Genomic DNA, 23,803 nt, shown 5'->3' on the forward strand with positions numbered 1-23,803 from the left:
CGTTGTCCTAGATGTTTTGTACAGTCAAAGAGGACCACAGGTCTGATGTAAGTCTCTGGAGAATGCTCTCTTCTCCTGTCTGTTGACTGAAAAAAGATGGTAGGAGTGACAAGGCTGTTAACTGCCTGAAGTCACCTAAATCTTGGTGGTTTGTATACTCTGAAGTTGGAGGAAATTTTTAGGGACAAGTCAGTGTGTATTTATGCTCTCAGTTGCCATCAGTTACAGTGTAGGTTTAGGTGTTCTGTAGATGGGTATGGAAATTAACCTTGATCTGTAAGTCTTTGAGAAATGATAATGGTTAAGTCATCAATAAATTATTATCATTCAAACTACTAAAAAGAAAAGTAAACAAAGAAAAGAAAGCCAGCACCTCCTTTCTCCAACTTCCAAATGGCCCCAGTTGACTTATCTTTACCAATCTGATACAGCTCCATGCTGTTCAGCAGGACAGCTTTTCTTACAAACTGGTAAAATTACTTGCTATTTCAGTTTTAAAAATATGGCACCTATAAAATACCAGTATGTTAGGTAGAACAGATATTTGTTACTTGTGCACATACAGTTTGAGTCTTAACTGAGAGCATAACAGATACAGAAATGCCTTGTACTAACTGTGAGGGATTAGGGCTCCTCTACATTTTAAAATTACATCTTTCTCTCTTTAGTGAATAAACAGTTTTGTTTTAAGTACTGCAATGAAAAGCAATTATTATTTTATTTTTCAATAAGTCATTTTTTAAGACAAGGAAAATTCTGCGACCAGTTCTTTAATCTGGTTTATGCATGAGTCAACATTGTCAAACAACCTGTCTTTGTACCCTGACTAATTTGCTCAGACTGCTGGAAAACTGCCTAGACTTATCTCTTGGGCAGAGAAAGTTTTGCAACATCAAAGAGGTTTTAGATTTGTTTTAAATTGGTGTATGCACTTAGGCCCAGATTAAGTAAAGTATTCTTACTCTGCAAAAGACTTCAGAGCATTCTGGCATTTGAATCTGTGCTCACAGTTTATGAATATTAACTAGTTGGTTGATGCTGTAAACTCAGAAGCATGTAGGAGGGATAACTCAGTTCTGTTAACCTCATTTTCTAACGTACAAGTCACAAGGAAAAGTAGTTTCCCCTGAGTACTCTGGTTCTTGACTCTATTGTACTTTGGGGGAGCAGTCACTTGAGGGGCCAAAGTCCAGAGGCAGGTACATGAGATGGGGTAGGAGGCAATGTCTAATGAGGTTGGACCAGCAATTGAGGAAAACTACTGGCAGCTGCTTTGTCTCCAAGGTTCTTGAGTTGAAACCTGGAGGAGAAAATGGATCATGTTTCCACCTAGAGCTCTCATGGAAGAGAAGTACTGAGAGGTTAGGTTAGTGCTGGGTTCTGCTCCTAAAAGAAGTGAGATGATGGGAAATAAAATTGTGAGAAAGGAAGCTCAAAGTGGCTTGCTGGAACTCTCCTTTTCATCTGAAAACAGGCCCTGGGAGAGAGTATTCATAGAGGGACTGGTAATGACCCACTGGTTAATTGAATTAGTGGTATTTAATGTCCAACTGCATGAATTCCTAGCTATGTGATGGAACTGGACAGTTCAATGTGTAAGAATAGAATGCTGGGCTAACTACTTTCAAACTTTTATTTTGTATTTAATCATAATATTCAGTTGAAATAAAAAGCTTTAGTTTTCATATGAATGCAAGGCATTACTGTTACTTTTTTTCCCTTTAAAGGGCAAGGTCCATCATCATAACCAGAATGACCATTTCCCACCTGATGGAATTGGTAAGTGTCTCTGCTGTCCCTGAAGGAATTCCTCTGAGCTCACACTGATTTTGCTTCAGTGAAGTTGATAGTAATTTGACATAAATTGATTGCCTGGTCTGTTCTCTATCTGAAAGCCATTTACTTTGTGTGTGCGTTTGGGAAATGCATTATAGACAGTCAAGTGGACATTAGGTGTTCCCAGGGCTATCTCTTTATAGCTGTTGTGCACACTGACTTTAGAGCCTTAACACACCATTGTTGTTAGCCTCTTAAAACTGGCAGTGTTTGAAATTCATAATGTACAACACTGTAGCAGTGTATTTGCATTGGAAGAGTTAGGACACTGTATTGCCTGCACATTTATGATGTACCTGCTGCCATATATCCAGATATTACTGATACATTTTTGCAAGAGAGCATGCAACAGCTTATTAATTTTGTTATTAAGTTAAAAAAGCTTTACAGCTTGTCTTCCCTGCTAAAGAAAGGAGCCTGGTTCTAGTTTTTAATGCAGTATTTAACAGCTAATTTGACTGTCAGCATATTGAATTGGTTTGGGGCATTCTTTCATGAATGCAGTTACCAGCTACCTATTTCTCTACATCTCAACCTGTATTTTCTGCCTTTACAGATTTTTGAAATGAGATACAGAATTTGATTAGTTCTTTTTCTTAGTGTATCAGACCTGTGCTGTTAGAGAGTTGCACATGTAATTTGTGAAGATAGATGCTATTAAGAAGAAAAAAGAAAGTCTTAATATTCTTTTTGTGTATATATTTTGGGGTTTTTGTATGTGTGAATATGTATTTTTCCCCTTTCTTTTCAGTTCAGCCCAATCCTTCTGTTCTAATTGGAAATCCTATCCGAGCATATACTCCTCCCCCTCCTCCTCTGGGACCTCACCCCAATCTGGGGAAATCTCCAAGTCCTGTTCAAAGGATAGATCCACACACTGGGACAAGTATTCTCTATGTACCTGCTGTCTATGGAGGAAATATGGTCATGTCTGTGCCTTTGCCTGTAAGAATTAATTTTCTATTTTTAATTTTTTGGGTTTTGTTTTGTTGTTTTTTTTTTTACCTCTCAATTGCTGTATGTATAAAAATTAACAACAAAATCAGTTAGTGAATGTTTTGCAAGCTTTTTCAGTGCTTTATTTCAAATATGGGGGCTTAGCTGACTCTAGGAGTGGCTGTGGAGGACCACCAGAAAATGAGGACCCAAAACCATTGCTCCCACAAGTAACTCCAGGCAGCCTAAAAGCAATTTCATATTCATGGAATTCGGTGTATTTTCTCAGCTCTAGGTTTAGGCACACCAGTGGGATCTGTCTCATCTGACCTGAGATACCTTCATCTGAATTAACTGCACAGTCCAGTTCTTAATAATTTTAGAGACATAGACAGTTCAGACAAAGCTTGCTTCTCTTCACTGGCTTCATGCAGTTTAAATTACCAGCTCTGGATGTCTGCAGTGCAAGGTGTCTGAAGTGAAGTGATAAGAAAAATAAGCATAATGGGATGTTTTCCTCTTCCAGAACCTGATAGCAAACCAGTTTCCTCTCCAATCCTTTCCCTTAACGACATTTGAGAACACAATGAAGACTCCTAATCAGCTCTTTTAGGCAACATTTATGTATGGAATTTTGCATTACAAATAAAACCATCTCACCAAAACTTACATGAATTGAAGAAGCAGTTTCTGCATAATTTTTAACCTCCGTGTTCACATATTCCAGGAGGAGAGTGGGGAGGAAAGAACAGAGGCTCAGAGTTGTGGAATAACATGTTTGTTACAACTCCTGAAGACATACAGGACATGGGACTCACATGTGTTTAACTCCATTCATCATGCATCAACACTGACATGCAGTTAATTTGTTTTTGAATAATTCTCCAAGTCCTCCAGTGTAATTTAGGTTATGGAAACTCTGTAGGGGACTTGCTGTAGAAACTCTAGGTTCTGTTGTGTGTTTCAGATCAGCTAGCAGCTAGGCATTGGTTTCTTTGCTAGATCAAGGAATTTTCCTTTTTCCTAGCTTACTAGAAACCTGCTTTTGATGGATAAATTTAAATGCAATGAGAAGGCTGGCAGCTGTGTCTTTGTCATGCTTGCTCACGTTGTATTAATATCAAACCAAGATAATTTTAAAAGTTCTATCTTACTGGTCCAATGTTAATATATTTTATATATTTCCAATCAAAAGAAACACATTCAAAATAAGCATTTTGAGTTCACATTCCCAGAGGGTAGATTTTTTTAAATAATTAAGTGAGAAGACTGAGGTACTAATGAGACAGCTGCTTTTAAAAAGAGGCTTGTTGGAGATGATTTGAAACTGTACAGATGCAGTAGTAGCCTAAAGCTAAAGTTCAAAGTGCACATTTCAAGGGCAAATACTAATTTAAAAAAGGAATTACTTGAAAGTTGTTACATTTAAAATAAGTAGGGACTGAAGTAAAATATGTTTGTGTTCACATGAGATGAAGTGATCTCTTTGCTTTGTTCAAGGCACTTTACATATCCCAGGTAAAAACATGAGGACGTTGTCTGCTGTCATCAGTAAAGGCTGCTGCCTGGGCTTTTGATTATTACTTTCCCTGCACTCTCCTCTGATTTATACATTTTCCTCCTTTTAATAAATTCCCAACAGGGCGAGATTGAAATAACAAGATCCAGGGCTGTCTTCTTTTGCATTCCTTTTAGGAATAAAATCTGAAATGTTGTAAAAATTCCTGACTTCTTTACGTGCTTTCAGGAGGTGGATTTTACTTCAGATATTTAGGAAGATGATCTGCAACCCACGTGTCATGTAGCTTAGACCCTTTGGAGTGGCCCTGTCATTCTTAACATGTGGAGAGTCTCTTATTTTACCACTAGTCCTGTTAACTGCACCAAGTGTCTGTGAGTGCAGAGGTTGTGCCTGCTCCTACGAGATGGCAGCACTGGGTGGTAAAAGGCCCATAAAGAACTCCTCAGGTTAGCAGCTTCTCTCTGTGTTTTCCCCCCTGAGACACAGCTCAGTGTCTCTTTAAACTACCAGGAGAAAGGGCTTGTTGTTTTCTTGAACTTCACCCACTCCTGTTTATTTAGATAAGAGATCTATGTAATATTTATTTAAATACAATTTATGTATCAGGTTTTTCTCTCTGAATTTTGAAACCAGTGAAACAAGAATGAGTTTTGATACCGAAACCTGCAGGTGTCCCTGCCTTTGCAGGAGAGTTGGAACTAGGTATCTTAAGGTCCCTTCCAACCCAAACCATTCTATGATTCTGTGAATCCTGCAGCATCTTTGCTCTTTGCCCCCTGCTGCTAGGCCTGCCCTTAGCTCTCGCCCTTTCCAGCACCTCCTGTAGTTGTGTGCTAGTGTGTCAGGGCACCTGATGTATGGAAAACTGCTTGTTCCTGATGTCATGGCAGAGTGCGTGTTACTTTACTTCCTTTAACGAGCCTTAACAGATTGCATTTATTTTTTAATTTTTTTTTTTTTTCCAATTATGTAGGTACCATGGACGGGGTATCAGAGTAGGTTTGCAGTTGACCCTCGAATCATTACTCATCAAGCAGCTATGGCATATAATATGAACCTGTTACAGGCACATGGGCGTGGGTCTCCTATACCTTATGGCCTGGGGCATCACTCACCAGTTAGCATAGGACAACAGCAGCAGCTTCAGCATCAAGAGAAGGAGCAACATGAACAAAGTCGAAATGGTTAGTTGTTGAAATTACATTGCAAATTTGTTTTGTTTTGAGGGAGTTTGTGCTTTAAATAGGGTTCTGTGAGAAGGATATTTTTCCTTCTCTCCTAAGTGAAACAGAGGGATCTACAGAATTGGGGAAATGCCCTGTGATTTGCTATTACAAATAGAGTAAGATATTATGAGATTCAGAGGAGGAAGTAATCAAAGCTGGAGTGTATGCTTGAGGGTATAATTGGTCTGTGTTGTGCAGTCCAGTGGTAACTACTGCTGATGTTAGTTATAATTAAGTTGGAAGAGCAACCTGGTGATGATTAATGAACAAAGTGCAGAGATTAAAGGAAAAGTGGTATTTGGGCAAATTATATTAAACATCTGTGCTGTTGTAAGTGCGATACTAATAAGTCTAAATTTTCCTGTGTCTGGGAAAAGCCCTCTCAAAATAATAATTTTCCCATTGAAAATAATGAATTAATTTCTGAAATGTTTTTAGGCAAAAGTGAAAACACTGCTGGACCTGAAATTGGTAAAATTCGAACACCTGAGAAGAAACCTGTGGAATCCAAGCAGGTGGGTTTATCTTTGGGTTTTTTGGTGGATTTCTTGGTGGGTTTGATTTTGCTGTTGTTGTTTGGTTTGTTTTTAAATGAACATTCCATCTTTTAATGCGTGTATTCATTACTGACGTGGGGTTTTTTTGTGTTTTCCTTGAATGTGAATGTTCCAAGTTTTTTCCCTCTCTTGTTTCCAGGTGGACTTGGAAGCCAGTTCTCAGAGCAGAAGCCCCGAGTCCCGCTCCGGTGGGGGTGGCTACTCTAATGCTAAATTCCATCGCAAAGATAATCTGAACCCCAGGCAGCTGAACCTCCATCTCACCCCTCCCCATTCCCAGTATGCAGTTCCCAATCGCCACTTCCAGCATGTGTCACAAATACCAAGGCAGCCATATCCCCTGCAACAGCAGCAAAACCTTTTAGGTCAACAACAAAATCATTTGCCTGAACAACAAAACCAAATGCCACCCCAGCAAAGCCAGGTAGTTCAGCAGCATAATAATTTGAATCAGCAGCCTCCACAACCTTCACAGCTCTCCCCTGCTTACCAGGCAGGCCCCAGCCAATCTTTTTTTAATAATCCAATTCCCCACCGACCACATTCTCCTGCTGTAGATGCTGTGATTTCAGAACAACACCCCCCACCTATGTTACAAGAAGTCAATAACCCTCTGAGACCTATTGCACAGCACAACCCTGTTCTGCCAACCCACTTGAACAACTTCATTGAAGAGAATCCATCAGGAATTCCCTTAGGGGACACTTTAGGTAGGTGACTTTCCTTTATTTAAATTCAGAGTGTGCAATTATAACTACATTGAAGTGAAAATGAAGGAGGTATTTACCTTTTCGGGCACATTGCTCTGAATTGGGTCATTGTTGGGTTCCATAAGTAATGTCATTGAGCATAATTTGCTGCTTGAGGCATGTCTGAATATTCAGCACTTTATTAGAAGATTCATGTTTATATGATTTTCCATATGAGTTAAATAACCAGGTTATACACTGCAATGCAGTTAGTATATAATAGGCCCTGGAATATACTGTATAAAAAAGTATTCTTTTTTTTTTTCTGACATAAAGATCTTTAAAAAGGGGCATTAGATAAATATTTTTTTTAAAACTATTTTTATAGATCGTATGCATGGAAATGTAGCTTTGGAAACAATAAGGCAGCAACAACAAGCCAGGTTACAGCAATGGAATGAACATAATGCCTATCTCAGTCAAGGCACTATTCCATATCAACACCATCACCATCCTCATCTACCACATCTTCCTCAGCAACCAATTGGATTGCATCAACAGCAGCAAGTTAGGGCAAACTGGAAACTTGCCAGTAATACAGAAGATGAAACAGAGGCAACATATTCAAGGTATTTGTTTACTGAGTCATCAGAGCTTGTGTAAAATTGAGCAGTGGGCACCTCTCTGTAACATTGTAATCAAGTGCAAGACACTTGAAGGTATTGCTTTTTGCTGCTGTTATTATGAAGGTTAAAATAGTTGGCAGGCTGACTTACAACTATGCTTTTATTGTGTGTTATGCTTTATTCTGTTAGTATATTGGGTAGTAAAGCTGTAGTGGAAAAAATACTTTTATGGAGGTTTTCAGTGTTGTATTTATGGAATAAGGAATGGATAGAGAGTAACAGCCTTGTGTTTATAACAGAGATGTCTGAGTGTAGTTGAGGCATATTTAACTTGTAAATTCTTGAAATTGAATTAGCAGACTGATTTATGTGCTTGAAAAGAAACAAACTGACCCCTCCCCAACCACTGCTCCCAATGAAATCCAAACTTTTCTTCCTTTTCAAAAAGCATTTGCTTTTAAAGCAGATACAGAAAAAAAAGCCAACAACAAAAAAGCTTATATTTGAGATGGAGCATTAGAGGGCAAGAAAGGAAGCTGTTGAGCATAAACAGAAAAATGGTTCCAGTGGTCATCAGCTTAAATCATGTATAATTGTAAAGGCTGGATTTTTAAATTGCCTCTCTTTACTGTCATCTCCCACTATGCTTTATTTTCCATCTGGTTTGTTACAGCCATGATAAAGCCTCAAAGTTGCTCTCTTATCTGACTGTGAGGTGCTGAATTGAATGTTCTTGACCTTTTGATGAAGTTTGGAAGTATGTTGTACAAGTGAGGGGAATCCTTCATTGTTTTGTTTTTTGCCTTTTAAGGGGTTGAATTTTAACTATGTGAAGTTTTTTACCTTGTATAGTACAGCAGGAAATCCTTACCTTAGTTATCTCTTAAAAGATAACAAATATTGATCCTTCTGACTGAAAAGGAAATCTCAAGAGTTATTAAAACTTTGAGATGATTCAGGTAGGTATTTCATCCAATTAATCCTCTTGTGCCTAATTTCTGATTGCTCACAGCCTTTGAAGTTAGGGTGTGAAGATGTGAAGTGTGTGTGAAGATGAGTATATTTAAATTCAGTATATTTAAATTCAGTATTTTGTGACTTGAGTGCTCTCAACCTCAAAAAGAGTGGGATTTCAGCAAAACATTTTTTCTTTCTCTTGATACATTTATTCTGTCAATACAGGTTCCAGGATTTGCTCAGAGAACTGTCACACCGTGATCCAAGTGAAAGTCGGGACTTAGCTGAAATGCCACCCCCCCAGTCAAGACTGTTGCAATACAGACAAGTTCAGCCCAGAAGCCCACCAGCACTCCCCTCTCCTTCCTGCAACTCTAACCACAGTGGTCACTTTCCTAACTTCACTGAAAACAACAGAGACATTGAAATACCCAGTAATCCAGCATTTCAGCAGCATTTACCCCAAATATACAACCCCCCTTTCTCAATGCCCTCTGAACATATAACCCCATCTCCCTTGAAATACCTGCAACCTGATGGATCATGGACTTTTGCTAACCTACAGCAGAATCACCTTATGGGGCAGGGCTTTCATTATGGTATACCTCCATTGCCCCATAGGTCACAACAAAACCCTTTTATACAAATACAGAATCATCAGCATGCAGTTGGTCAGGAGCCATTTCATCCACTCACATCTCGAGCAGTATCTGCTTCTTCGCTCCACAGCTTAGAAGAGGTAGGCTCTTTTGTCTGCCTATGCAATAGTTGTGTCATTTTAATATTGCATTATATTTGGAAGTGGTCATGAATGCAAAATATGTGTAGGAATTCCTGCGAGGTAAAAATTTCCTCTGTGGCTTCTCAGTTCACCCTGTGTGTATTTGCGGTTCTCATCGCTGCAGGTACAACATTTTCTCTACTAAACGGGAGGTCTGGGCTTTTTGAATGTTACTCAGAGTTTTCTTGCAATCATTGCTCTATTATTGCATGTCATTTATCTGCAGTGCAAATTAACCACACCCCAGGTGCAAACTCATGAAATGACTTTCTGGAAAGACAGCTTTAATCAGCTAGTCAGTTGGCTCAATATTACACTATGAATACGGTTGAGTTACTTTTCATACAGGCTTGACACCAGAGCAGTGCATTTGTTTTACAAAACCTTATTTAATAAATCCCACCTGGCCTGAGCTAATTCTATGGAAAGCCATCCTGTGTATTTTGAGGGCTCAGAGTGTTGGGAATCATCAGTACAGCAGTATCCAGCACAAACTCTGCCTCAGCAGGGAGGCTCTGTCCCTCTCAATCTTATTTTATTCTGGACTCTGAGGGTGTGTGTTATGGGATGCAGGCTATGCAAGCACATACAGTTAGGGCAGGTCACGTTTTGAACAGGAGTCTTTAATCCTTGTTGGAATCTGGAGTGCTGAGGGGTGTATGATATGCAGACTTGGAGTATGCTGGAGCCAGATTGTATTCCAGGAATGTCAGAATTAATATTCTCAGATAATCTTGCACTGCCTACATGTAATCCAATATTTGTACAGAGAGTTAAGTGGCTTGTTCTGAGAGGCATATCTGCCAAGGTTTTTACAGACTGCATGGAGGTATCCCTGCTCATCCCTATCCCACATAATACACATTTCATTGTCTTTTGACTTCTGAAAATAGAAAATATTTAGTTTTATGTGCCTGAGCAAAAGAACAAAAATTGAATTCCAGTGCAATTTATAAATTTGTGTCTTACACAGACCCAAGGAGGCTAATGGAGTCCTCGGGCCCAGCTAGAGCTGTAGCAAGGTTTGGTTTCATAGGCATTTAAGAATTCTGTCTCGGTCTGTTAAGCCACACCACCTTGTATAAAATCTAATACCTTTTGACAGCAGTTAATGCTGTCCATGCAGTGGGACGTAGGAACAATAGCTTTTCAGCAGTAATAAACTAATAAATATTCCTGCAGAGTTTGTGACAGCTCCTGCTATCTGAAGACAAATAGAGTGAGCCTTTATGTAATTAGTGCAAGTTCAGTTTAGTTCTTATTTTTTCTTCCTTTCAAAATATGTGGCAGAAATGCCAAATGCAGTGAAAGTGTTAGAAGACAGAGACTTGCATGTAAAGTTTCCTGCACTGCTAGTTCAGCTGGTAGGTAGGACTGACTAGACAAATAAAAATGCACTTTTGTATGTATTTTTAGCAGATGTCCCTCATACAAGGCAGGTATCTAGGGATTTTTGCTATCCTTACTAAGCTGTTTTCTCAATCACTACTTATAAAACTGTTCATTGACTTGATAGTTGAAAGCTTTTGCATCTATTTAGTCAAACCAGATTTGAACTGCATATCAAAGGGAATACTTAAGTTATTCTGTCTGGTCCTGTACTTGCAAGTGTCCAGAACTTTGCTAACTTCCTGATTGCTTACCCAAATTGCCTGTTAAACTCAATAAAAAGTATGCTTATTGGGTGTGATTCAGGCAGTAACCTCTGAATTTTGGGTAGTTGTTGTTAAGGAATATCCTCCAGAGAGCAGAGAGGCAGGCTATTGTAAGTGCTTTTCCACGGATACATCATAGTAGTGTGGCAGCTGCAATGAGATATCAGTTTTCTTTCATGTACTCTGTTTTTTGTGGACAGTATAATAATAATATTGGGGCATTGCAAGCAAGTTACTTGATGTTTATTTAGCTAATTTTTAATGCATTTCATAATCGTGTTTACTTTTTACCTTTACCAAATACAGATTTTGTTTTATGGCTTCTGTTATTTGTACTCTTGTTAGTATAATGCAGAAGGAAGCAAATACCGCATTTAATCTTAAAAATCAAGTTGTAATACAACAGACTTGCTTTGAATCTTGAGAAAGTTTTGAGGGTTGAAAGTTTTGAGAGTCTTTAAATTTGAGTTCTTGGAGCCACCAGGTTGATTAACAGAGCTCCTGCCACTTTCGTCTACAGGGTTTATAGAAGCAAGTGATTTCTGTGGTTTCAGATAAAATTCTTTGCATAATTTCTCCTGGGCACACACTTCTCCAGAGCATTTGTTTTGTGTGTACATATCCAAAATTCAGTATACAAATGTATCATGCTTCCCCAAATCCTGCTACACAAGTCATTTGGTAACCAAAAGCCATTTTTTCTCTCTCTACATTGTAACTGGACATCATCTCTTGCTCTTTCTGTGTATCTTCCTGTGCTTCCTTTGTAAGTGCTGAATATCTTTCTCCTCACCCTGTGATACATCTCCCATGCAGGAGTGCAAGATATAAAGGTTGACAAGAATTAAGCAATCTCAGTTAATGCTCTTTGCACCTCTTTTAAAATTCTGTGTCTGTTCTGTGTGATTAAAATACATGATCAGTGGCCGCAATACACAAAATATAACTTGAAATACATTAGTTTTGTGGGGTTTTTTTCTAAATGCAAAGGACTTTCCCTTCCACGCCACCCTTTTTTTTTTTTCCATAAGTCATTGCAGGGAAGAAAGTTGGATAGAAAAATGGTATATGATACATGCAGTTAAATGAAAGGAGCAAGAGGTATTTTTTTGTTTTGTGTTTCTGTTTGCAGTATGAACCAAGAGGACCAGGCAGGCCGTTGTACCAAAGAAGAATTTCCTCTAGTTCAGTCCAGGCTTGTTCTGAAGAATTAAACACTCCTCAAGACAGTCTTGGTCAGTGTAAAGAGCTTCAGGACCACAGTAACCAGTCATCCTTCAACTATTCATCACCTGAGTTGTGGGTAAACTCCTCCTCATCTGCCCCATACCCAAACATTCCATGCAATGGAGCCAACAGAGCAGTTCCACCTCGGGAGTTGTTAGGTAGGTCCAGGCTTGATCTTTGCTTCTCTGCTTCTCTCCCTGCTCCCTTCAGTAGGCTGTTTGGGCTGGAGTGAGCAAGTCTCAATCAAAGGGTTGGGGTGATTTTTCTTTTCACAAAATGTTTTCTGCCACCTCTTCAAATCTCAAAACTAATTTAAGCAAAGATTTTTGAAGTACTCATTGCTTTAGTACATAAAGGTTTGTTTAGATTAATTAACTTGCTATCTTGTTACCATTTTGGTACAGCACTGATCTATTAAGAATAACACTGGGAGTATTCTTTATTTACAAAAAACAAACTGCTCCTTGGTCTTCTCATAGAAGTTCTAGTAAACCCTCATATTCTCTGCTAGTGGTTTCAAGTGCAGCGGAGTTTTGCTGAAAGGAGCTAAGGTATCTGGTGGGATTTATTGCAAGATAGATTATTTGTTTCCAGGAGCAATGGTACTTCTTGTTGATATTACAGTCTGGGGGAGAAACAACATCAACTGAATTAGTAATCTCAGTATATTTCCTAGTAAATTCTGGTACTTCATCAAAGTAATGATGAATTTTAAACTCTCACCGTGGAAGAATCACACTGGAACCTGCCTTCCCTGGTGGCAGTAGCAGTGCTGATTGATTTAGTAGAGAGAAAATAAATTAACTTTTCAGTGATAAAAAAAGCTGCAAGTGGAGGATTGGGGCACTGCAGCTATTGTTTTGTTCTCAATATTTTTAATGCTTGTGAAAAACAAAATTATCAGGATAGTAGTTTCTCCTCCATGATTTTCCTTTAAGGATCTTCAACAATAATTTTTAAAAAATTAATAGAAGTATGAACAATCTTTCAGTGGGAATATGAAAAACACTTAATGTGGGGGGAAAAAAAGAAAGGTGATTTTCTTGCACTTAAAAGATCTAATTCCATTTGGTCAAATTTTATAAACCTAAAACATCTTTTAATTTCATAGTATAGTAATTATGAAGTAGAACCATGCAGTGTAGACTAACTGAATAAAAGCTGTTTATATCAGTGCCAGTGCTCAAGAGTTAAGTTCCCAATGTGCATTTTCATTTCCAAATTGTGAAAATGGTGTTTTACAAAAACATATTTACAGCATTGTCTCTTGTGCTAAGTTCAAAGCTTCAAGCTCAGGGCACCTCTTCAGTCTATTTATATTTTTACTGAAAATCAAGGAGGTGAATGCACGATATTATGTCTCAGCAAGAGTAGCATCCATCTCTGAAGTTGCTCTCTAGGCTTTGGTTATCTAATAGGAGCTCAGGAACCTTAGCAAGATGACACAGTGATCAGCTGATAACCACATTCCCTTGCTTAAATGTAAAGGTTGAGAACATGTTTTTGAGTAAAATCCTCAGAGGAAATATGTGTATGTAAAAGGCACCATATCTGTACATTTGCTGTAAGTAATAAATCCTAAATGAAAGGAGCAAGTTTTGATTAGTATCTGCATCTGCTAGGAAAATATTTTTTGTTGTAGTCAAGTATGGTTTCAGTTTTATAAATAAATACGTATGCAGCATGGCCTGGTGTCTAATAGTTGATGCAAACAGATCTCAATTTTTATGGCTGCTTTGCTTTCCTGCATTTATAGCTCACTGGCTATGATGATTATATTTAAAGCCCAAATGTGTTTTATAGTGCTAAGGGTTAATGGCCAATAACTTCAGTGTTTCTGGTTGCTATTGATTTTTATCCATGAAATAAAAATCCATGAGAACGAGATGCTGTGAACTAGATCTGTGCCTTTACTGGTTTCCTGAGAGCAAGGACTCCTGACACCAGACTATTCCAGGGCTTATATTCCCGGGACATGAGGAATGGCAGGGACACAAGCATTTGGTGATATCAGCCTGGATTTATGGAGTGCAAGGACAACTGCTGTGAATTGCACTTTCCAAATTTGCAATTTGAGAGCTTGATTTGCATTGCTTTTTTTTTGCTGTTGATAGAAAGAAAATAATTTAAGTTCTTAATATTTTTATTTCATGTATTTCCTTCAGTTAGACACCTCTGCCACACACAGCTTTCACCTCTGGCCCAGCTTGTCATTACTTGTCTTCTCTTGAGTGCTGTAGTTATTTTTGGGAGGCTTTTTTGCTGTGTTCTGGGGTTTTTTATGGAATTGTAGCAACCCTAGCTAAACTGTTTTGCTTATGTTCCTTCCATATTCATTCTTCTACAAGTTAGGTTGAGGTTTGTGGGGTTTTTTTGGGTACTTTATCAAAACCCAAAAGCCTCGGTGTGGCCCTTCCAGTGAGCAGCTTAATGATATATTTTTCTAATATTTTACTTCTTTGGTGGTACACTTTTGTATCTGCACTTTAAAAATAACATACAAAGATTGAAATAATCACACAATGTATCTGTTGCCTGGCTCCTAGGCTATTTTCGACAGAGTATATGCCTACATTTCAGTGTAGAGCTTCTCTAAAGACAGCAGCATTCTCCAGGCAAATGTGAGATACTGCATTAGGATTCAGGAAATTCACTTGGAAGCAGTTTTATACCTATGGTTTAAAGCACTGTTTTTTCTGGTAGTCATAGGAGTTGTTAAATGTGGAGCAAGAACATATCAATTAGCAGGAATGCATTCATACTGAAATACCAATGATTAGTTGGTTGGTATTCAGGACTCTGAATTGCTGTTTGAGAATGAATTATATATGGTGCTGTAAATTTTAATTTTAGCCTATTAAGCTATGAAGCAAGAAGAATGAAATAGTCTTTGCGCTGTCTCAGTGGATAAAGTGTTTAAATTAGAGTATATCCCATTCTGAAGCAGCTTACCCTCAGTGCAGCTGCTAAAGCCACTGGCGCAGGGCTGCAAGTTCCATGCTCTGTAGGTCCATGAACATGCAGAATGTGGTTCATGACATCAGTTGTCTTGGCATTGCTGGCAGGAGAATACAAGATCCAGTGGTTGGCAACAAAGCTAGAGCACTTAATTAGGAAATCTTCTAGGACCAAGAGTGACTGAATACAGGGGCTGGTGATGGGGAAGATTAGCAGGAGAGGTGGTTTTGGTACCCTGCGGTACTTGGGGGGGTTACTAGAGCTTTCCCAAGGCAGAGCTGTTCACTTACACAAACTCTGGGTGCTCTTTTCGCAGCTCCACCGAAGACAGTCAAGCCCCCAGAGGAACACCTGAAGGCCGAAAACATCCAGCTCTCCAATTCCTTCAACTACAACGTGCTCCAACACCTCGGCCAGTTCCCACCTCTCATGCCCAACAAGCAGATCGTCGAGTCCAACAGCAGCAGCCAGCAGAACGCTGGTGGGAGCAAGCCTGTCATGTCCTACGCAAGTGCTCTGCGGGCTCCACCAAAGCCCAAACCTCCTCCTGAGCAGACAAAAAAGAATAGTGACCCTTTGTCTTTGTTTCAGGAACTTAGCCTAGGTAGTTCATCAGGTAGCAATGGCTTTTACTCCTATTTTAAATAACCAGATTATTTTTTTTTAGAGAGAATTTAATTTTTATTTGTGTCAGTAGATCTAAGATAGTTGGGGCTTCACCTGTAGTTGCAAATATTCCCTTTGTTTATATTAGTAAATATATCCTCACTTAATTGCTTTGCTGCTAGACTTGCAACTAACATTTTTAAAATTATATTCCATTCTTTTTTTTTTTGATGTGGGTCGGATTTTTTGGAAGCTTTTCTGTAGGAAAACACAGACACGTTATTTTTTCATTTGTGTAATGTTAATTATATGTTGCATTGAACTAGCAGCTGAGAGGTTACCTGTTCAATTTCTAAAAAGGAAAAAAAAAAAAAAAGGAAAAAAGAAAAAAGTGTAAAAAAAAAAAAAAGTTTGTCTAAATTGTATTTAAGAAGATTGTAAGTAGCATTTACATTTATTCAATAACATTAGCATACTATGCTGGGTTTCTGTACCAGAAATGGCCAGTTAATGTAAAAATGTATGTTATTTCTGCTTAAATTCATTTAATTTTTTTTTTTTTTTTAAATAAAGGTGCAGCATCTTCTAAATACTTTCAGTTTTATCAGCTTTTTTGTGAAGGGATGCTGCATTCTCAGACTTTTATAGTTTTAGATTCTGTATGATGTGGTATTGTATTTTCCATCCACTGTAGGGTATAAAAGTAAAGGCATTCTTTCCAGACACCTAAGCCATTGTTTGGAAACAGTCAGATAAAAAGTATTGGTATACTTTAAAGTAAACAACAATAATAATAATTAAAAAAAAACACAAAAAAACAAACAAAAAGAAAAACAAAACAAAAAATAAAACAAAAAATAAAAAAAAAAAACACAAACAAAAAAAAAACCAAAAAAAAAAAACCACTCTACATTTTATTTTTGGACAAGCTGGTAATATGAGCTTGTTTGAAAAGTTAATTTGATAGGTTTTTTAAATGAATTATGAAGCTGAAAAGAAATTTTTAGGTATGTTGGTGCTTAGTAGATTTAATAACTATTTTAAAAGAAAAAAAAAATGCGTGAATTTAGTAAAATACTTTTTTGTTTGTTTGTTTAATTTTTATTTTTTTTTCCCCACTATGCATGTGTAAATGTTTGTAATCTGGCTTTTTCCTCCCCCTTCTCCAGTGGTATAAAAATTGTGCCGCTTTAAGGTTTGGTTTTTTTTTTTTTTTCCAGTAAACCTTTTGGTACATTATTTGATGTTTACATTAAAATGTGACATTATACAAGGAAATTCAGATATTTTGCTAACTGTTTTGTTTGAGGAACATCATTAAAGAAGAGATTTAATGTTTGTCAATGCTGTATCCAAATCAGTCTAAATCTTTTGGGGATGAGAAATGGTTGCCAGGTTTTCTATCGCTACGAGTTCTGCAAAGTTCTCCACAAACCTGGCCCTTTAGGAATACAAACTGAGACAAAAAATAATGAATGATGGGGTATTTAAAAATTAAAGAAACAAGTGTGAATGAAAACTCAGAAGAGAAACTTTGTCCATCAAGATTTCTGGTCTTGCACACTGTTAGTACTTTTGAAGCTGGGGAAACAGAGGAAGGGGGGGTTTAGTTTCTCTAGATAAATAGTCCTCCTTTTACACTTGAAATAACTTTAAATCTGGGAAATATTTTCCAGGGACTGAGCTGGGTGTAGTTGCAGTATCCCTCCACTTATAACATACAAGAATTAGAATTTCAGAGCTGTGTGTGGGCAATTTCAGATTTGTACAGCTGTCCATGGGACACCTTACTAATGAGCAGTGGCTGCTGCTGTATTCAATCAGATTTTTGCTCTGGTTACAATCAGGTTTTTTTGCATTTGACTTCATGTTTTAAGGCAAGGGTCTTTATATAATGGGGTTGATTTAAACTCAGTATAATTTTTTTATTATAAATCTTTGCTGGTTTGTGATTCAGAAACTTAGTCTGAACACCTTTTTCCTTCTTTTTGCTGTAAAGAAAAGCACGCCTAACTCCTTAATTTATTTCCTAATGTCTATACCAAACAGAAGATGCTGGGGGTGGGGAAAGCCCCTGCCAAGCTAGGCTTAGCACGTCAGCATATGCCATCAAACCAAGAGGATCCAAAAATGAGTAGAGACCAAATTCTGCTGCCTTGAATCTAGCAAAACTCCCCTTAAGGGGGTTTTTGCCGAGCTGAGGGCTGCAGAAATGGGTCCCAGGGACACTGATCTGCACGGGCCGGGCGCGCGCTCGGTGTCAGTCTTTTTCTTTCAGGGGAGCTGTGCCAGTTCTCCTCAAGGGAGCCTCTGGCACTGCTGGGAGAGAAGAGGAATCTGTGTGCCTGAACGTTAGGGTCTGTGAAGAGTTCTTGATGAGATGTGCAAGACTATGGGAGAGGAGAGGTAGGGTTCCAATGCACTTCACGTCGCCGAGTCGGCACTGTAATTTCAGGGGTTTCAAAATCACTCATTTATATGGAGCAGTCTTTTGATTCTGTTCACCATATTTGAATATTAAACTAATAAACATCACTTGTTAATTTACTGCTATCTGTCAATTAGTTAAGGGGGAGATGGTCTCATCCTGCCACATTTTATTCTGTTTTACACTGGCATTTTATCTATGCTCGAGGATAAAGGAGCACTTTCTGTCTGACTTACAATTTCAATTCTCTAACTTTATGAAAATCCCTCATGGTTTTGTTTCTACATTTTCCTAAGTGCCCTCACCCAGGAGTTTGAGGATGGAAATGTAGAGATCTTCTGACTGTCAGCTTTGGAAATGTTGCATCAGTTGCATTCCTTATTTTTTTTCAAAAATGTATTTAGTTTGAAATGTCTTTTCTAGCCATTATATGTCACATATATAGGCCTGAGTGGGATTTTTGTTTTTAGAGCAAAATTACCCAATTTTTATTGCAGTGACAGCTGCTTAGAAAACCCCCAAACTGTACTGTAAACTCTTCTAGGTCTTTAATCTAAGTCTTATTAAAATCAAATTAAGCCTTACAGATGGCTCCAGTGGGCACTGGTTCAGGCTGCACTGTAAATATGGAGCTGTTGCAATTACAGTAAAAATTCAAAATAATGAGTTTAGATTCTTGTTTTTTATAAATCGTTTCAATTCAGAGGAAATTAATGGAGGCTTGGGCCTATGCACCAGCTCAGTATTTGACTCCTTGCCTTGTTTTTTAGCTAAAATGTCACACTTAAAAGCACAGTTAGTGCCAATTCCTGTGGTCCTTGTCCAGGATTAAACCCCCCTTGTTGTGGAAAATGTAAATGACAAGATCACCCAGGCCTAAATTTAGAAATCTTGTCTTTAATATCAAGAATAAGTTCTGGTTTTATTCTCATTCTTTCTTTTTTTCAAGTGAAAAACCTGGCTGTCTCATGGGAGGTTGTCAGTGTGGTGTTAAAAACTAGTGAAGAAGTGAGAGAAAGATTTTAAAAAAATTATTTAACCTCTAAAAAATTAAACTTTTCTTTGCATTTGAAATAGAGCTTCTACCCTCTAAAAAGCTACTTACTGAATGCAGCTGGTAGGTTTCCCTGTGCATCTTTGGAGACCAAGTTCTTATGAAACCACAAGCTTCAAACTTGACCTCACAGTCAGGAAAAGAATCAGGAGGAGATGCTGCTCATTCTGGTGAGCACAGAGGTACCATGGAGATGGATCCTGAGATAACATTTACATCTTTTGACAGTAGAGTACCACTTTGGTGTCCTGGGTGACCCTTGTTAGGGTGTGGGGTGTGAATGTGGCTTGGTCATGCCTCTCCTGCCTGCAGTCATCAGCCTGTTTCTGGAGAGAGCTGTGCTGCTCCCGGGGTCAGCAGAGCCCTGGGTGTATGTCCCCAGCTCACTTTGGAGGGGCTGTGGCTGCTGTAGGCTCTCCTGTTGGGTGCTGGTCTCCCTTCTCTGTAGGACACTAAAGTGCAGCTGGATCCACCTTGGGATGCATTCTTGGGTCTGTGCAGTGCCAAGCTTGTCATAATCCAGAGCATGTTGTATGGACAGTGCCCCCCTCTGTTCTCTCTAGCCTGAATCTTCACCCTTTATATAGCTCAGCTGCTATCCAAATGGCAGCCTGAAGTGTTTCCACAACAAAGAGCTGTTAGAAAAGCTGGCTAACTGGAACCAAAGCCCTTGTATCCATATTTTCTCCTAGAAGTTGTCATCTCATATAGTTTGTACTGTTTTACTTAATTCTATGGGCTACGACGTGACTGACCCTTAGCAATATGGAAGTGCTTCCATTAACTTTCCAAACCCTGAGAGTACTGTTCTCCTACATTGATTAATTAATGTTTTGTTCCCAGATTTGTCAAGTTCAGCTGTTTGGGTTTTTTGTTTTTTGGGGTTTTTTTTGCAGAGATCATGCTCTTTAAGCAGTTCTTTTGCTATGTGGGTAATATCCCTCCTGTCAGTAGCACTGGGAGCAGTGTGTTTGACCACTCCAAATTTCCTTTTTCAGACTGAACTTTACCATATCAGAATCCACATCTTTCCAGAGCAATAAGCCCATGGTGCTCCTGCTCTGCCTGTATCATCATTCAGCTCATGTCATTTGTTAGGTTTTTTTAAGTTTCTGCTTTTCCTATAAAACTGCAAACAATTAACTTGACAAGACAGATGGTGATCATCTATGGTGCCTATAGAAATTCTGCACACCATACTCCTTGACATGAAATATGGGCTATTTCTGTTGGTACAGCAATGCTTGCACCAGTATCTTTTTGTTAGTTGTGTCAGGGAGCAAAGACTGAATAATTCTAAATTCTTTTCTTTCTTTCAAGTAAGGTAAAAGGATTTTCAGCAAATATGCTGGAAATGTCAGTTCGAGGTGGGTTTTTTTCGCAACTTCTGTTGAGAAATGCTGAGAAGTTTTTTGCTCATTAAGGATGAATATATGCTTCTAATAAATTACAGAAAATGCTCTGTGATCTGAATTGTACAGGACTGGTTAGAAGATGTCAATCCAGTTTCTGTAAGACTTGCTCCCTCCTGAAGGGCTTTCACAAGACCTGCTATTGAAGCCATCGTGGTGTCCTTGGTGGGAGCAGTGGTAGAGGGCACAGACCCAGGGGTGAGCCCTGCCAAGCCAGGCTTGTGCTGCTGGCTTTGTGGAAAAGAAAGTAGGCCAGAAATCAGAGGTTGTTCCCTTGGTCTGTAGAAAGCAGAAGAGTGACTCACTCTGTGTCTAGATGCAGAGTGTGCATATGTGATGTCTGTATGGCTTGAATTTATGTTCAGTGGCTTCAGTGGAGCCAGAACATCCATCAAGGATGACAAAGCAAGAACAATCTCGTCCTCTACTTCAGTCAAAACAAAGATGTGATGCTCTTTTCTTGCCCCTTGGTGATGGTAGAAAGGGGAAGTAATTTGAATAGATGCCTTTAAAACAGATGCTGTTGCTGTGGGTCTGGTACAGAGCACCCCAACACTCCAGCAGTGAAGACAGAATATGACATTTAAAGGAGCGCTGTCCCACCACAGAAAGCAGAAGCTTGTTTTAAATGAAATTGGAAATAAAGTTTATGCTATAAAGAAGTTTCTGCACATGGGTCAGGGTCCTGGCATGCAGATGTCTGGCTGGAGGGAGCACAAGGGTTTGGTGTTTGTCTCCAAGGCCCTCCCTGGGGCTGGCAGGGTGTAGCGTGACCAAGAGGCATCTCGTCCTTGGTCTTGGGTGTGTTTCTCAAGAGATCTCAAGCCCAGGAGAGAACACGCTCCTCTGCAGCACAGGATCTCATTGTGGGGTGTGGGGGTTCAAAAATTCGTAGATCTGAAAGACCTGGAAATAATTTCCACAGTTGTCAAAGTAAGGAGGAGAAAGGGGTGATGGCCCCAAGCAAGTGACAGAGTGGACAGGGATCAGGGAAGGAGGGAAGCCAGCCAGCCAATGCCTTTATAGACAATGTGTTGGGCTGGTCAGGCACCTGAGCATTGTATGTCTGCTGGTCCTTTTCAGGCATGGACTGAAGGAAAAGTAGGGGTTTGTACCAAGAGTTCTGTCCCTTTCCCTTGCTCCATGCACCCATCCCTGCCCCCATGGTTGCTAAAAACCGGCTGGGGCCGGGTTGCTGCTGTGGTGCCTCTTGCAGAGAACTGCTGAGAGCTCAGCTAGCTGCTTGCTAAACAGGCAGTTTTGTTCTTCAGGGTTGTTAGTCTGGCACCTTTTCTGCACATTAAATTCACACAACACAGCATTTAAAAAGAAGGGAAGCAGATTCTCTCCATGCCTGGTGCCTAACAGCAGATCTTGCTCTTACATAAACAAAAAGCTTCATGTCTGAGCACAGGGCTTTGCAGTGTGGTGGGCAGATTTTGGCAACAGAAATCTCACTGTGGTGAGATGGGCAGTGATGCTGGCTTATGGAATGGCAACTGGCAGGGGATCCATGACCAAAGGTGTCCATGGGTCTGGTAGTGGCAGGACCAATGTTTCGGATTTCATAGTGGGAATTACTTGTTCTGAGAATTAATTTCCCTCTTCCTGTTTCCCTCTAGGTTCTTAGCCCATCTCCCCAGCTCCTGTGTGCTCCTGTTGTGTGTGTAGCAGCCAGGTTCCTGTCCTCATTCTGCTGTGCTTGCTCCCTGCCAGTGAGGACATTTCTCATGGCACATTCCTGAAGTTTTGGTGGCTGTTCCCTGCTGTTTGCTCAGCTGAGAGAATGAAGACTCCAACTGGTTACTGCTCCCTCCCCAATGTTATATTATTTTTGCTTTATGAAGACCTATTACTTTTATTAACTCTCTCAAAACACATTATTGGGTCCTTGACAAAGAGACTGGGGTATGGCAGAACAAACCTGCTGTAAGAGCAGTGCCTTTCCCACTGTGAATACCAATGATCAGCTTAATGGACGGGTCCTCCATTAGTATTTCTTAATGTCTGGAAAAAGAAAATGAAGTCATCCTCATGCTTCTCAGTCTTTCAGGGACCATACAAAGCAGGGAACGATGAAAAAAACCTCTCAACTTACAGCAGACAGATGATAAAGCTCAGCAAGTTTAAGTAAGAGCTTTAGGAGGCATCTGGCTCAGCTGCTGGAGCTGCTGCCAGGAGCTGTAGGTCTCACTGCTGTGAGCTGTGTCTGTTCTCTGCCCCAGGAGTACAGGGAGCACAGAGAGGCTGTAAAACCTCTGGATCCAGCCCAAACCCCAGGGCTCACTGGGAATCTGACACAAGTTGGAGCACAGGTGGGATGGGTTAGACCTTCTAGGGTCTGTATCAGAAATATGTACGTTCTTGCTCATGACTGTCATGAAGGGGAGTCAGCAGCTCCTTGGCTGGGCAACAAGTTGGCCCATCAGGATAAAAAGCCAGTGAGAAATTTGTCAAAGAAGCAGCAGTGCAGGAGAGGGATGGTGCTTCAGAAAGGTGTAGGCAGAGGGCTTCCCAGGGCTTCAGGTTGTGCCACCCACACTCATGGGGTGATGAACTTAGACCCATGTCCCCAGACCTCACTTATCTCAACCCATTGCACAACCCAGGTAAGCTCATGCTGATGATAGTGGCTGAGGTGGGGATGCCTCTGTGCCTGCCAGCTGCTCTGCTCAGATCAGTCTGTGCTGTGTGTGTCCCAGCCTGGGGTCAGTCACCTCAGGGCTTACACCAACTACTGTCTTTTCTGTTGTTGTCATGTGTAAAGGATCTCCCTAGAAACTACCCTCTGTTTTCCTCAACAATAAAAATGCAAATTACCCATGTCAGCTCTGTACCCAAAAATAGGATTTCAAAATCATTTCAGAGTTTATGGTTGTTCAGTGACAACTTGAAGACTTGCAGTAGTCTTTCATGATGAGAGGCAGAGTTCCCAGCTCGTACCCAGATCTGAGCACCAATCAGTGCTTTATTCCAAAACTTCATAATAGCTGTGTTATTTGTAGTGCTTTTTGACTTGAAAGAGCTTGAAAAAAATGTTAATGTAACTTCACAAAAGTCTTCTGTTCTTGCTGCCACTGCTGATGGAAAATGGAGATGTGCCTGAGTCTGGCTGGGTCTGGAGTTGCACCAGCATGAACTTACTCACTTTCTTAAAATATTTGAACATCTGACCATGTCAGGTCATTCATGTGATAGTTTCTCTTTAAAATGATCGGAATTCTTCTGTTCTGAATTCTGTTTTTCTTTAGAATGGTGGACAGGTCAGCATGGATGGAAGGAGACATCAGTTTCCTCTTCTGCTTTTTAACTTCCCAGGTGAAAAAACTCCAG

At 39.6% G+C, this 23,803-nt stretch overlaps 1 protein-coding gene across 3 annotated transcripts in view; it reads left to right on the plus strand.

Annotated features, from left to right (window-relative positions):
• The window catches only part of HELZ (helicase with zinc finger), an 84,390-nt gene extending 66,267 nt beyond the window's left edge, over positions 1–18,123 (plus strand). For all 3 annotated transcript variants that reach the window (XM_051635255.1, XM_051635256.1, XM_051635257.1), the window contains 9 exons: positions 1,728–1,779; positions 2,588–2,781; positions 5,268–5,478; positions 5,959–6,035; positions 6,217–6,787; positions 7,155–7,395; positions 8,575–9,088; positions 11,918–12,170; positions 15,287–18,123. In XM_051635255.1, the coding sequence (XP_051491215.1) occupies positions 1,728–1,779; positions 2,588–2,781; positions 5,268–5,478; positions 5,959–6,035; positions 6,217–6,787; positions 7,155–7,395; positions 8,575–9,088; positions 11,918–12,170; positions 15,287–15,618 (2,445 nt within the window). In that variant the 3' untranslated portion in view covers positions 15,619–18,123. The remainder of the gene's footprint in view (positions 1–1,727; positions 1,780–2,587; positions 2,782–5,267; positions 5,479–5,958; positions 6,036–6,216; positions 6,788–7,154; positions 7,396–8,574; positions 9,089–11,917; positions 12,171–15,286) is intronic.
• Positions 18,124–23,803: the final 5,680 nt, after the last annotated feature.

Source organism: Apus apus, chromosome 17 (assembly GCF_020740795.1).
Source record: "Apus apus isolate bApuApu2 chromosome 17, bApuApu2.pri.cur, whole genome shotgun sequence".
Taxonomy (NCBI): Eukaryota; Metazoa; Chordata; class Aves; order Apodiformes; family Apodidae; genus Apus; species Apus apus.